The sequence below is a fragment of the Coenobita brevimanus genome, chromosome 64 (genome assembly GCF_032717465.1).
Source record: "Coenobita brevimanus isolate Jiangsu-jjx chromosome 64, ASM3271746v2, whole genome shotgun sequence".
Taxonomy (NCBI): Eukaryota; Metazoa; Arthropoda; class Malacostraca; order Decapoda; family Coenobitidae; genus Coenobita; species Coenobita brevimanus.
This window is the reverse complement of record NC_137017.1, coordinates 15,777,479-15,792,329: the sequence shown is the minus strand read 5'-3', so window position 1 is coordinate 15,792,329 and position 14,851 is coordinate 15,777,479. Positions and strand designations below refer to the sequence as shown.

General features: G+C 41.1%; 1 protein-coding gene across 1 annotated transcript in view; it reads right to left on the bottom strand.

Moving 5' to 3' along the window:
* The window catches only part of LOC145404670 (aconitate hydratase, mitochondrial-like), a 418,871-nt gene that overhangs the window by 56,840 nt on the left and 347,180 nt on the right, over positions 1-14,851 (bottom strand). The window contains exons 12-13 of the mRNA XM_080276212.1: positions 3,493-3,727; positions 1,576-1,787 (exon numbers count right to left, since the gene is read on the bottom strand). Of these exons, the coding sequence (XP_080132338.1) occupies positions 1,576-1,787; positions 3,493-3,727 (447 nt within the window). The remainder of the gene's footprint in view (positions 1-1,575; positions 1,788-3,492; positions 3,728-14,851) is intronic.

Sequence of the window (14,851 nt, the reverse complement as noted above, 5' to 3'; positions counted from 1 at the left end):
TGTAGAGATGTAGGAGGACTACTGGGCCCCAGGGAGACTACTGGGACTTGGGTATAGGCCCTGAAGTCTTTGGCCAGGGTCGGACATGTAGGGGGGGGGGGGAGAGCGATCACCACCTTTCACTTCTCTTTAGGGCTAATCCTACTAACTGCTCTGACAAATACCACGAGTAACAACCAAATGCTTTCAAGCAGACTTGCGTGATGTCCTTGTCAGGATAAAGTGACAATTCCTGAAAGGGGAATGGGGGGTAGTTTGGGTGGGAGGGGATAGAGGGCAGGATCCAATGGGGTACAGGGAGGTGTAGAGATGGCATGGGGGGGAGGGGAGGGGTCCCTCCCCAGACCCAGGAAGGGGGCCAGATCATGCCTCCCACCACCTGATCTCTTAGTTTCCACTGGTTAGGTACATTTATGTCATAAAAGAGGCAGGGTTGCAGCTCCAGTTTTTTGCAGCCTCTCTACGATTGTCGGCCACAGGACTTCGAATACCAGTACCAGGCTCGGAAATCAACTGGAGTTTTAACAGCTTTCTGTTCAATTTCAGAGTCCCAGTTCCTATTCCATTTTTCCACATCTGACATTCCCACAGCATCCTATTTATTCCCCAATCTTTGCATCATTCCTCCTGGTAATAATAATGATTGATCTTTAGCGTCTCAAAGTTGGAAGCCAGCACTTCGAGAATTAGGCACCTGTGATAAAATATCTCCTTTTTAGTACAGTGCACTCTCATCTACTGACTTGGGTAATTACCATCTGCATTATCTCCCATGATACAATGCAGGTATTTTGGGATGGGGGGGGGATGTATCTGGCATTTCCTAGTTATAATTACTGGACAAAAGAATCCCATAATACACCTAAACTAATGTACTTTGAGACAGTTCACCTATTCATAAATAACCTAAATCAACAAAGTTGAACCTACAAAAAATGTGGGATGACTACTGCTGTGCTGCACTGTACAGAGTGCATGTACTTTCATGTTGGTCCTGCTGTGGTAACCTCCTAGGAGAGATACCTGTGCCCAATATTTGGGTCCTCCTCATCACTCTGCATTTCTTGGGTACTCTTTCAATGGGTGCCACCAAATATGCAGTCCACAGAAAATAACATGTTTCTGTGAGGCTTAATACCCACTTTTGCTCAAAGTGAGTAAATTTGGCAGCATGAGCTTCACTAGGCTCTGCCCAAGGCAGCTGTTACCTCTTCAGTCCCATGGCACACCAAATGAAGCTACATATGCAATATGTGGTGACATTAACAAACTACGCCAAAAGAGTAGGGTTCTCAGTTTATCCTGCAAGGGAAGCACATCATAAAGCACTAAAAGCACTAATTACCTGAAGGGGAGGTTACAATATCTTGAAAGGCATTTCAACTAGGAACAAGAAGCAATGCACTCTATCCTCAGTTCTATGAGACTAGGGTTATTCTTCGATTATTAAAATGCTTATGTATGTTTGTAAGATGACTGAAAAGCCTCTTCCTCAGGAAGTCACCAAAGCTACAAAAACAAAAAAACAAAATCCAAATCTAGTAGTAATAAGCATTGTGTAAGTGTGTTACAAACCTTTCCTGGAGCAAAATCTTTTAGGCCAAGGATGGAAATCTTATCATTTGGTCCAATCTTGTCATAATCACTTGGGTTGGCAAAAGTGAGTGGCAGCATTCCCTGCTTCTTGAGGTTGGTCTCATGGATGCGTGCAAAAGATTTAACAATGATAGCTCGGCCCCCTAGGTGGCGGGGTTCAAGAGCTGCATGCTCTCTGGAGCTACCCTCACCTGTAACACAATGAAAATTCTGAGCACCTTCCATACAGCAGATGATGTTCTATACACTACATACCTGCTAAACAATTGCTGGGGGGGGAAAAAAAAAAAAGTGTAATGATACATGAATCAGTTTGGGTCACTGGCTTACCATACTTTTTGCAAAGTTTCCTACACCAGAATGATGACTTTGTGGCTGTTACCAAAACTGTAGCCCAACATTATTTCTACAGTAGAATTTTTTTTTTATTTTTACAATAACAAAACAGAGGAAGGAAAAACAGATGAATAAAAAAAGGTAATAACCATACACCTGATTGGAGGTGTCTTCCATTCATTAAAAAAAAACTGTAAGAGCCATAGGTTGAAATTTAGGGGGAAACCACTCTGGGGATGCGAGTTCTAAAGAGAGGCAATTTGGGGAATAAAAGAATTCTGATAGCCAGAAGTTCTGCAATATGGCAGTGTGACAGTCCAGTCACAGCATTACCAGATGCCCACATTGCGCAGGGAGAGGCGTGGAGAGGTGGCACAATGGATGCAACTTTGAGCATTTGTCATGTAAGTATCCGTAAAATAATGCAAGGGAGGCAATATTCCTTTTTACCTGTTGGGGTGGTAGTTCATTAGTAATAGTACGGTTACTGATAATTCTAATACTGTAGCTTTGTTCTGAATTTTGTCCAGTGCTTTTAGTGCAACCTCTTCACATCCATTCGACAAGGGTGAACATTATTTCAGCTGAAAGCGCACATGACTCATGTAAATTATAGCCAACTGGTCGTCACAGAAGAAGTTAAGGACTGTACAATAATCTAACTTCTTTGATGCGGTTTTAGCAAATGATCCAACATGAGAGGTCCAGCTGAGGGCATTGTTAAGTGAAACATGAGACAGATACTGTTTTAGTCATCTCACATTAATGGCTGTGGAAGTTGGAGCAGTAGAGGAGAGCAGTAGTTGAAAAATTAATAACATGTTTCATAGGTAATCAATCAATGATTACTTGAGATATATACTGCATAAAAATTAGGACTGCAAGATCATTAGTCTGTTTCATAAGAGGTTGATGATTACTTCAGTATAAGGTATATGGTATGTCAAGATGTGCACGTGAAGTTTTGTAACTCTTTAATGACTTGGCAGTCAACAAGACAGCTGTAGTTTGGTCTCATAACACAATGATACACAGGATCTACAGTGTGTACCAAGAAATCTGAGAGCCTGAAAGGTGAGTGACTAACTATATGATCTACATCAGAACACAGTTGACACTCTTTTTTAACTACCTTTTTGCAAAAGGTAAAAAAAACTATGATAAATCACTTCAATCTGGTGATGTATTTGCATTTTGTTTTTGCTACTTCCTGATGTTGATAAAAATTAAAATACTTCCAATAATGAAGAGGATCAATAGGGGCTATATCTACCTCCTCCACACTATATAAACCTCTTCCTATTCAAAAAGTCTCTAAAAGTAAATGAAACATCCAGTTGCAGCTAAAATAAAATATACAGTGACATTAAAGTGGTTTACTCAAGCCTAAAGACAAGTACAGTTGGTTTACATTTATGAGATCACTGACCATGCAAACATGTGTGGGTCCTTTCACATAATGGCAGCACTCTATGTGTTGCAGCTGAGGATCTCAAAACAATGAGCAGCTGCAACTGTGTGAAAGGACATAAAACTAAACATGTAGCACTGGTGGCTCACCATAATTATCATCTCCAATAACACACCAACTGATGCCCGCAGCCTTGTATGCACGAGCAGTAGCTGGCACAGGTCCCCATTCCCCAGTGGTTTTGTTCTGCACTTTGTTCATCTCTTCATTTTCTGCATTCACTGCAGTCAGGAACAAATTATTGGAGATGTTGTCCAAGTGGCCACGGAATTTCAGCCAAGGACCAGCTGCTGATATGTGGTCTGTGGTGCACTTCCCCTTTACCTTTAATAAGAAGTTTTTCTTCTTTATCCCTCTCTGTTTTTTACATATATAGATTTAAAAAAAAAAAAAAAAAAAAAAAAAAAAAATTGTACAATGAAATATATATAAGCATAAAATTTGTATTTATTAGTCTGATTTCTACAATCTTAAGCTAAAATGTGAACAACCATATCCTTTACTCCTTGACTCATTATGAACAGTATTCAATGATAAGCTAAAGTACACAGGTACAAATTAAACTGGTCTTAACCATAATTTTACACCTTTGTCTCAGGTGATGTTGCTTCACAGATGGACACAGGTATAAGGAAAAATGTCAGAATGAAAAAGAATGCCATTCCAGTTGCAAAGTATAAAAATTACAGTATAAACAAGAATCTTATAATTTAACCCATTAAATGTTGCTTAGGGAATATCTGCAGCTCCTGTGGCATGCATTTTTTAATTCCACCTGCTTTTTTGGTTATACTAGTTCATGGAAGATGATGATGCATATGTTTCATTTTTGAGGGTCAATATATGCAACAGTTAGCTGCTACAGCATCCTGAACTTTATTTTTTCTTTACCATGCTGAGATGTCAGTATGTGCTTGCATGTGTAGGTGACTGTGTGTGTGTGTGTGTGTGTGTGTGTGTGTGTGTGTGTGTGTGTGTGTGTGTGTGTGTGTGTGTGTGTGTGTGTGTGTGTTCTTACCTAATTATATCTTTACAGGAACGAGTCAAGCTCGTACTGTCTCGTGTATTAAACCATTTTTATCATACATATCCTTGAATTTATGAATGTTTTGGCACACACTCCTTCACCTCTCTTTTTATGCAGTTTTTTGCAATGTCCTCTTGCTGATGCTTCCCCATATGATATAAATTCATATATGTATATTTTCTCTTTCTCTGAGAAGCATTTATATAGCATAATCATGTCTCCCCTACTCCTTCTCTCCTGCAGCATTGGCAGATTCAATGTTTCCAGTCTTTCTTCATAGCTTAGATCCCTTAAGCTTGGTACCCATCTTGTGGCTGCCCTTTTTTACTATTTCAATCTTGTCTATGTGTTTTTTGAGATGAGGATTCCAGACTACAGTTGGTCTGATGAATGATGTTATTATCTTCCTCAGCATATATTCATTTATGTCTGTGAATGCTATTCTCATATCAGCAAGCAATGTATACATGTTACATACCTTCTCACTGATGTGATCATCTGGAGATAGTCTGTGCCTGATAATTACTCCTAGATCCTTCTCCCTTTCTGATATGTATAGTGTTGATTTTCTGGTCTTTTCTCACTTTTACCAAATTTAATTAAAAGACACTTATCCACATTAAATTCCATTTGCCATTTATTGCTCCATTCATGAAGCTTATTCAATTCCTCTTGAAGCCCTTTACAAGAATCTGTATTAGTAATTTTTCTTTGAATTTCTGCATCATCCACAAACATATTTAGAGAGCTTCCATTTCCAATGTCACTGTCTATGTCATTTATATATACTAGAAACATAATTGGTGCCAGCACTGAGCCCTGTGGCACTCCGTTGGTCACTTCCCTCCATGATGAATAATTTCCCCTTAATATTGTTCTCATTTCCCTACTTTCTGAGAAAATCCTGCATCCAACAGTAATGATTGCCTTGGATACCTCCTTGATGGTACAGTTTCCATAAAAGTCTTTGGTGCGGTACTCTGTCAAATGCTTTCTTAAAATCTAAACAGATACCGCCCACCCATCCTTCTTTTTTCAGTAAAGTTTCTGTAACTCTATTATAGTAGCTTAACAGATTAGTAACACATGAATTTCCCTTCGTAAAACCAAACTGCCTCTCTGTTATCATACCACGTTCTTCTAGATCTTTTACTCAAACTTCTCTTATCAGCTTTTCTAGTATCTTACTTACAACACTGGTCAGTGATACTGGATGGTGGTTGAGTAGATCCTGTCTATTCTCTTTCTTGAACAGGAGAACACTGTTTCTTTCTTCCAAATGTCAGGTAGTTTACCTTGACCTAAGGATTCCTTAAATATTAAATACAGTGGTCTGCTTAGCTCTTCTGCACATTCAAGTAGCATCCACCCTGAAATTCCATCAGGACCATTTGCTTTTCCTTTGTCCAATTTACGTAACTCTTCCCATACCCCACTGGGGGTAGGGGGGTTTCAAGAATACTCCCCCAGTATCCCTGCTTGTCGTATGAAACGACTAAAAGGGTTGATGGTGGGTTAGTGCCCCACCCCGTAAAAAGAACTAAACAAGCATATAAAGCGCCTCGGACCAGGACAGACCATACGTTGATGACTAAGGATCAGACAAAGGACATTTGGGGGGAGGTGGTGACTGAATCGGTATAGAGGCGGCCTGCAGTCCTGATGGACCCAGGTTCGAATCCCGAGTGGGGCAGGGAACAGTTTAAGGATTTGAATTTCATAAAAGCAGACTTTCCTTATCTACCAGATGACCCGCCAACATGTCATAAAAGTACCCCCGCTAATACCAATACACCAGTCCTGTATAAGACAGCCCTAGCATGTATTAAATATGGACAGTGGGTGTTAGCGCCGAAGTGGTGACATGTAGAGAGGTGTATGGTATGTAGGAGGACTACTGGGCCTTGAGAGAAGGCTGTGAAGCCTATGGCCTGAGTCAGACACACACACACAAACACACACACACAAAATTCTGAGGGTTGGGACATGGAATGTGAGAGGAGTGAATGATGAAGTGAAAGAGAGAGAGAGATTGTTCAGGTGCTTGAGGATGCAAGAGTGGATATATGTGGACAGACTGAAACCAAATGGAAAGGTGAAAGGATGAGAGAGTGGGAATAAGGATTAGGTATATGTGCGGGAGTTAATGAGAATGAGAAGGCAAAAGAGGGAGTATATCTGATGATATGCAAGAAGTGGAAGGAGAATATGAGTATGGAACAGTGGGTTCAAGGATTGTATGGGTGCGGATGAAAGTAGGTATACATGCATGGGTGACTGTATGTATGTATGCGCCGACTGAGGGCCGGGTGGCAAGAGTGAAAGATGAGTTTTGGGCGAGTGTAGAAGCATGTATGGACAAATTCAAGAGGAGCGAGAGAGTGCTTTTGATTGGAGACATGAATGGCAAAGTTGGGAATGTACGAGTGGATGGAGTGGTTGGTCAGTGGGGTGTGCCAGCTGAAGTAGATGGGAATGGTAGTGCTTTGGTGGACATCTGTGCTGGTAAGGGGATGGCAATAGCTAACACCTACTTTCGGCATAAGATGATCCACTGATATACATGGAGAGTAATGAGGAGGATGGATGGTGAACTTATTGAACGAAAGGCAATGATAGACTACGTGTTTGTGGATCAGCGAATGAGAAGACAAGTGTTGGATGCAAGAGCGTGCAGAGGGTGGGGGAATGGAGTCTCGGACCATCACTTAGCGATGGCCAAGGTAAAGCTGCAAAGAAAATGGTTGAAGAGACGAGGGGGAAGACAGGAGGAAACAGCTCCTGTGAGAAGAGTGGAGAAGCTGCAAGATAGTGAGAAAATGGCAGAGTATATGAGCATAGTGGAAGAAAGATTGGGAAGGTATGAGTTAGAGCAGATGGAAGGGGTGGAAGACGTATGTAAGATATTCACGGAAGAGATAGGCGCAGCGTGTGAGGTGGTTTGTGGAGTGAAGAGGAGATGCAGGGGTGTGCAAGGGACAGCATGGTGGAATGATGAGGTGAAACGAGCTGTGGAACAAAAGAAGAAGGCATATAGTGAATGGCTAGCGAGCAGAGGTAGGGGAGAAGATGAGAGAGAGAAGAGAGAGGTATATGTGAGCAGGAGAAGGGAGGTGAAGAGACTGGTGAAGGACAGTAAGAAGAAAATGGATGAAGAGTTTGGGAGGAATCTGAGTGTGAAATGGAGGGAGAGTAAGAAATTGTTTTGGAAGGAGGTAAAGAAAGTAAGGCAGTGTGAAAGGAGAAATAGTAGGGGAGTGAAAGATAGGAATAATAGATTGTTGGTGGAGAAGAGAGAAAAATTGAGGAGATGGAAGGAGCACTTTGAGGATTTGTTGAATGTACAGAGTGACAGCAGTGCGAGTATAAGTGGTTGGGGAATGGCTGGGAGAAGAAGAGATGAGAGGAGAGAGGAAGAGATCAGTAGGGGGGAAGTAGTGGAAGCAATGAAGAAGATCAAGATGGGAAAGGCCCCAGGAATTGATGGAGTGTGTGGTGAAATGCTGAGGGATAGGGATGAGATTGCAGTGAAGTGGATATGGAAGTTGTGTAGATTGGCTTAGGAAGAGGGAAGAGTTCCAGAGGACTGGAAATCAGGTATAACTGTTCCTTTATATAAAGGAAAAGGGGAGAGAGAAGTATGTGGTAACCATAGGAGTATTTACCTTCTTAGTGTGACTGGAAAAATATATGGTAGAATACTCATCGATAGGGTTAGGCATATGACAGGTGTGTAGATCTGATATTTGTTCAAAGATGTTTAGTGGAGAAGTATCTAGAGAAGGGAAACAAAGTGTATGCTGCCTTTATGGACTTGGAGAAAGCTTATGACAGAATAGATAGGCAAGGTACGTGGAAGGTATTAAGAATACAGTAGAACCTCTTTGGTCCGGACCCCTTTAATCCAGACTTCTGTTAATCCGGACAAAATTTAAAAATAATAAGTTCCAAAAATATGTTGAAAGTAATTCTAAAGTCATTTTCAGTATCGGCGCGGAAAGCGATCATCATTCGTTTAGTCTCGGATCACGCTAGGTCTCAACATGGGCGCCTGTTTAAACACACGCTAGCATTCGTTCCATCAACTAGTTCACCAACCATTTATATTTTTACGCTGTATTTCAAAATTAATCCTCCTTACCATGCCCCTTAATGCAAGTGTAGCTTCTTCAATGAATAAAGGTGTTAAAAGGAGGAGTTTGCTTACACAAAAATGGGTCAGAATATTCTGCAGTGTTTAGTGATTACTGTAGGTTATTTTTTGTGCTTAAATGTGCCTTACTTGTACATCAAACATTAGCTTCTTGCCCATATGGGCGTTATCAATATGCCAAAGATGACAATGTATTTTTTGCCTACATAAGTTTTATTTTTATTCCAAATATTACAGTTAACTAATTAATTTATTTTTTTGCCTACACTGGCCTTAGTCACTTACTACAATTTAAAATGTAGGCTAGTTTCTTGTCATGGCCTTACCTGTAAATTATGCAATACAAAACTATCATACATGATTAGTTTGGTTATTTTAGTATCCTTTCATCTTTTGCAGCTATGTAGGGTTGACATATGCAACATACGTTAATAATTAACAAACATACCATATGTAGATAGTTTTTGGTATGAACTGGAGATTACCCTGATGGTCCGGACAATCTGCTAATTCGGACAACCCTTCCCCCCATATAGTCCAAATGAGAGAGGTTCTACTGTATATGGAGTGGAGGGGAAATTGCTGAGTGCTGTGAAAAGTATGTATGAAGGAGATAGGGCTACGGTGCAAGTGGATGGTGAGCTGAGTGAGTTCTTTTATCTCAATGTGGGACTGAAACAGGGTTGTGTGATGTTTCCATGGCTGTTTAATATATACAAGGATGGGGTTGTAAAGAAGGTGCAAGGCAGGACAGTGGATGTGGGGGTGGCTCTAAGGAATGAGGGTGAGATTCGGAAGATTCTGGTGTTGCTGTTTGCTGATGATACAGTATTTTTGAGTGAAGATGAATGAGAATTGCAAGGTTTGGTGAATGTATTTGGGACATTGTGTAGGAAGAGGAATCTGAAAGTTAATGTAAACACGAGTAAAGTTATGGTGTTTGAGAGGAATGAAGTCACAGAATGTACAGTGAGGTTGGATGGTGTGGATATGGAGAAAGTGAGTGGATTCAACTACTTGGGTAATGAGATGAGTAAAGATGGAACTTTGGAGGATGAAGTGTGTGAAAGAGTACAGCAGGGAGGGAAGGTCATTGGTTCACTGAAAGCAGTGATGAGAAATAGGAAGGGGAGTATGGAAGTTAAGAAGTCACTGAATGATAGTATTGTGATCCCTACCCTGACATATGGAAGCGAGGTGTGGACCTTGCAAGAGGGGAGCAAGTCAAGAGTGAGAGCAGTGGAAATGAGTTACTTGAGAGGGGCATGTGGAGTGGCAGGTTGACGAATGAAGAAGTGAAGGAATGTTGTGGGGTGGATGTGGTTGAGAAGATTAGGAGAAATACACCGAGGTGGTTTGGACATGTGGGGAGAATGGAGAATGAAAGACTAAGAGGGTGTATGTAGGTGAGGTGGAAGGAGGGAAAGGGAGGAGTGGACCTAGGATGAGATAGAGGGATGGAATTGAGAGGTATATGAGGGAGGGGGGAGTGAGCTGGGGGGAGAGTAGTCAAATGGTGGGTGACAGAGCGAATTGGAGGCATTTTGTCTGTGGCCATCCTTTGCGGGATTAGGGCGTCGGGCTATAGATAGATAGATGCATATTCCATATCATCTCTCTCAAAATTTCATTCTTTTGTAAAAACTGATTGAAAGTTTTTATTTAGTGCTTCACAAATATCTTTCTCTTGTGTATAGATGATCCCCTCAACCGTAATGGACTGTATTTTATCTTTAACTTTGGTTTTACTTCGGATGTAGCTGTAAAAAAGCTTAGGTTGATCACTGCTTTTATTCGCAAAGTCCTCCTCAAACTGCCTCTGAGCCTCCCTCCTTATTTTTGTATGATCATTTCTTGTCCATTTATAGTTGTTATGTGCCCTCTCACTACTGTGCCTTCAGTATCTATTCCACAGCAAGTCTCTTTTTTCTTTTGCTTTTTTATACTCTGTATTAATTTCTTTATTTTCATTTTTGCTGCTTTGTGCTGTGGGATGTAATATTGGACTCCTGTTTCATAAAGATCACAGAATTTTCTATACATAATATTTACATCTTGTCCTCTAAATTCCTTTTCTCAATCTACTTCTTCAGGTCTTGATAACTGCCCTTTTTGTAATTTAGACTCTTTTTGTAACTCTCATTGCTGGTAATGTCATAAGCAATCTGTAAAGCACAATTTAATACTACAGGGTCACTTTTGCCGAATGGGGGTGATATATTGTCAATTTCATTTTCTTGCCTGGTATATATAAGATCTAGTACAAATGGATCATCAAGTTCTCTTTCTCTGGTGTTTTCCTTTACATGCTGTGTTAGGAAGAACTCCTGCACAAGGGCTTTTGATCCCAACTGCTTTAATGGCTTTTTACATTTAGTGTATTTCAGTTTATATTTGAAATGAAGTCTCTAGTTAATACAATTTTTTCAGATTTCTCTTCCATTGTATGTAATAATGTTCTTAAACTCTGAATTGTACTTTCTGTCAGGTCTTCTTATTCGCCTCTTTCCCAGGTGTTTGTTTAAGGTGGCATGTATAAATCTGCCACAATTAAGTTTCCTTCATATGTGTTAATTTTCAATGCAATCAGTTCTACTTGTGAGGGTATATCTAGTTTTATTTCATTGGCTTGCATTTTTTTCTTTGTTCAGATTATAGTTCCTCCTCCCTTTCTTAAATTTCTGTCTCTTCTCCATATATCGTATTCCTCTAATTTTAGGGTATCGCTTGATATCTTTGGGGTTAATTTTGTTTCAGTTAGGCAGATAATGTGTGGTTCGTTTTCTTTGATATAGTCTTCTGTCTCTAACAATTTAGACACCATTCCTTCTACATTCGAGTACATCAACCTAACCATCTTGCCATGACTTGAGTCTACTACCTTCCTCTTTTCTGTTTCCTGTTGGTTATGTACCACTTTCTTACCTGCAGTCCAATTACTTTGTAAAAAAAAAAATAAAGCTCTCTTCTTCTGACCTTCCCTCATTCTTTGTTTTTGCCTCCTCCCTCTTCTCTTTTAGTATTCCCAATTCCTCTTGAGTAAGGCATTGTTTTATCCATACTTTTTTAAATTCCTCTTTTTTTCATGAGTTTGTTTGCATTTTTCAGTATCGCCTCCACAGTGTTCACGCTCTGGAATGTTACTTTCAGCAGCCTTAATTCTTAATTCAGCAGACTTAATTCTCTCATATCGCCCTAGCCTTTTGTGTTCCTCTATGTCTTTATTACAGATTTCCTCTGATACTTCCTACAATATGCACATTATATTTTGTCTCTTGAAATTTTGTGTTTTATTTCTTCCTCCTCCATACCAGTGATTACTATAGATTTATTGATATCTGCTGAATCTTTGACCAATTTTGGGTTGTTTTGGATTATTTTTTTCACTTCCTTTCTAATATTTTTTCTTTGACTCTTGTTTCTAAGTCTTTTCTAACTTTCACCATTTCAGCATAAGTAGTTTCTACATCATCTTTACAACTTTGCATCACTTCATTCACCTGGGTTATCTTCTCTTCAATATCATTATTTTGGTCTATCAGACTACTTGCTTGCCCAACTGTCTCTGCATCATTTTTGAATTCCTCCATAATACTCTCATGGTTGACAACCATACTTGCCATTTCACTGATCTTCCTTTTAAGTGAACCTACCTCAACTGTCAGCTCATCTATTGTTGTGTCTTTCCTCTGTAATTCCTTTACTAATTTATCATCTTCCTCCTTCTGCATGTGCAGTTGCTTCTCTTTTCCATCCATTTCACTCTGAAATGCCCTTTCCAATCCGTTCACCCTTTCTACTAATTTGTTGAATGTTTCCATTTCGACCAGTTCCTGGTAGAAATCATCCTGTTTTCTAACCCTTTCCCTCTTCCCAGCTCCTTCCATATTCACTGCACTTAATATGATGGTCCTTTTGTGTTAATAATAAGAAAGAAAAGTTTTTACTTACAACTGTGCATCTTACTAGCCTATGGTGCCATAGTCGAAACAGCTGTGACTTCATCAACACATTCCTGCACTAGCCAGTTATGTTCTGTTATTTGGGCAACACTTTTCTTAAACAAGCTCTAATATTTTATAATACCATTCAGATAAACTTTGTACAGAGCTTGACTCATATAAAGATAGTAATCCCTCCACTATCCGAAGTAATCGAGCCAAAATCATGTCCGGAAAGTGGTCCCGTCCAGATAATGGGCCCCTGCCTCCTGGACTTGTACTTATGGACCCTAACCTTGCCTAACTCAGAAAAACACCTACATTGCTCCCTACTGGACATGCATAGCACCTATTTAAGACCCTATTCACACAAATAAGGGACATAAAGAGTGAAATAAATGCAAAGGAATCCGAAAATGAGGTTTTAGAGGTGAGTATAGACAATATTAAACATTCTGGGTACTTACAACAAGCCCCTGGCTCCAGGACTGGTACTTATGGACCCTAACCTAGCCTAACTCAGAAAAACATTCCCTACAGGACATCCATAGCACCTAAGACCCTGTTCACACCAATAAGGGACATAAAGGAGTGAAATGAGGTTTTAGAGGTAAGTATGGAAAAGACAGTACAATATAAAACATTCTGGGTACTTACAACAAGTCCCTGGCCATCTCGATGAATAACCCACCTCCTCTCAGACTCTGACAGTAAAAAGGTGTACCTGAAGCACTTGCAGTACATGAAGTCTTGCACTGAACTTAGTCATTTGCACTCAGAATTCTATTTTCTTAACACTGCGCACTCTGTTCTTATTTGTGCTCCATTGTACCTTAATGAAATCAGTGTTGCACTCTGCACATAAGTCTTTGCACTCGGAATTTGATTTTCTTAACACTGCGCACTCTGTTCTTATTTGTGCTCCATTGTTACCTTCATGAAATAATTGTTGCACTCTGCATTTAGGTCTCTGCACTCAGAATTCTAATTTCTTAACACTGCACACTGATCTTTTCACTGCACAACACTGGGAATTCCCGTGTGGTCTAGTGGCGAGTTCTTGCTGTTTATTCACTGTCAGAGTCTGAGGGTAACTGATGCAGGTGGCTTACGGGCGCACTGCTGGGATGTGGTGATGGACTACCCACTGCTGACAACTTTGAAGAGAGGCGCAACCTCACGTCTAGTGGTGACTCCACTGTGCCTGATGTCCTGGGCTGTGGCTTGGAGAATGAGGGCCTGTCTTGGGAAGGCAATGGTGTGGAGCCAGGGCTGGGCACAGCAGGGGTCACGGGTCTGAAACAGCTGTCAATGGTTGATTGACACAAGGAACGACGATTTTGGTGATTAATGATGCGCTGCCTAAAAGCACGCACTTCCTCCACAAGTCCCAAGGACCCCATCTCTCTGTCACAGTCCGGGTGTTCCAAGTAGTTGAGAACGAACTCTATGTGTTCCCGGAGTGCGCTCAGCTTGGGGATGGCTGGAGTAGTGGCACGCTGAGAGGAGTCTGCATCATCGTCACTGTCCTCATCGGAATCTTCAAGCTGGGTACTTATACCTGCAACTGAAGATGCGATTTCAATATCAGACATGATCTGATACCCAGGATCACCCTCGTCGTCATCCAGCCACTCATGCACTTTGTCCACATCAACATCACTGCCATGTGCACGGAGATGTGCATGGAAGTCATCCACATCAAAACCTAGAAAATCGTGCACCACATCCATTCCGAGAAGCAGACGAGACCAACCAATTTCTAGAGTCTTGACAGGGACTTCCTTCCATGCATTGGCCAGTTGTAGATTGCAGACCTGATGTTGTAGTGGTGAAGGTTTTCCAAAGTCCTCTGGCATCACGTGTCCCGTCCCTTCCTGCGCTCGTCCTCATCCTCGAGAACAACCATCATCTTGTCCAGGAACCTCCATCGGTACAGCCTCTTTGCCACAATCACTCCATGGTCCAGTGGTTGGATGACAGCAGTCGTATTAGGTGGCAAAAACATGCACCTAATGCAGCCATTCTCAGCCACTAACTCCTTGTCGGACGGGTGCGCAGGTGCATTGTCCAAGAGAAGGAGGGCCTTTACTTGGTCATGCGAGATTCCCAGTTTCTCCGTATGGTAATGGATGACCTCCTTGACGAAATGGCAGTGGAGCCAGTCTTTGAAGATCTTGGCTGTGAACCAAGCCTTCACAGAATAGTACCAAACAACAGGAAGAATATCCATGACCCCACGAAGACACCGAGGCTGCTTTGCACGGCCAGCAATTACGGGCTCGAGCCGGTATATGCCGTTAGCATTGGCACAACACAAAGCAGAT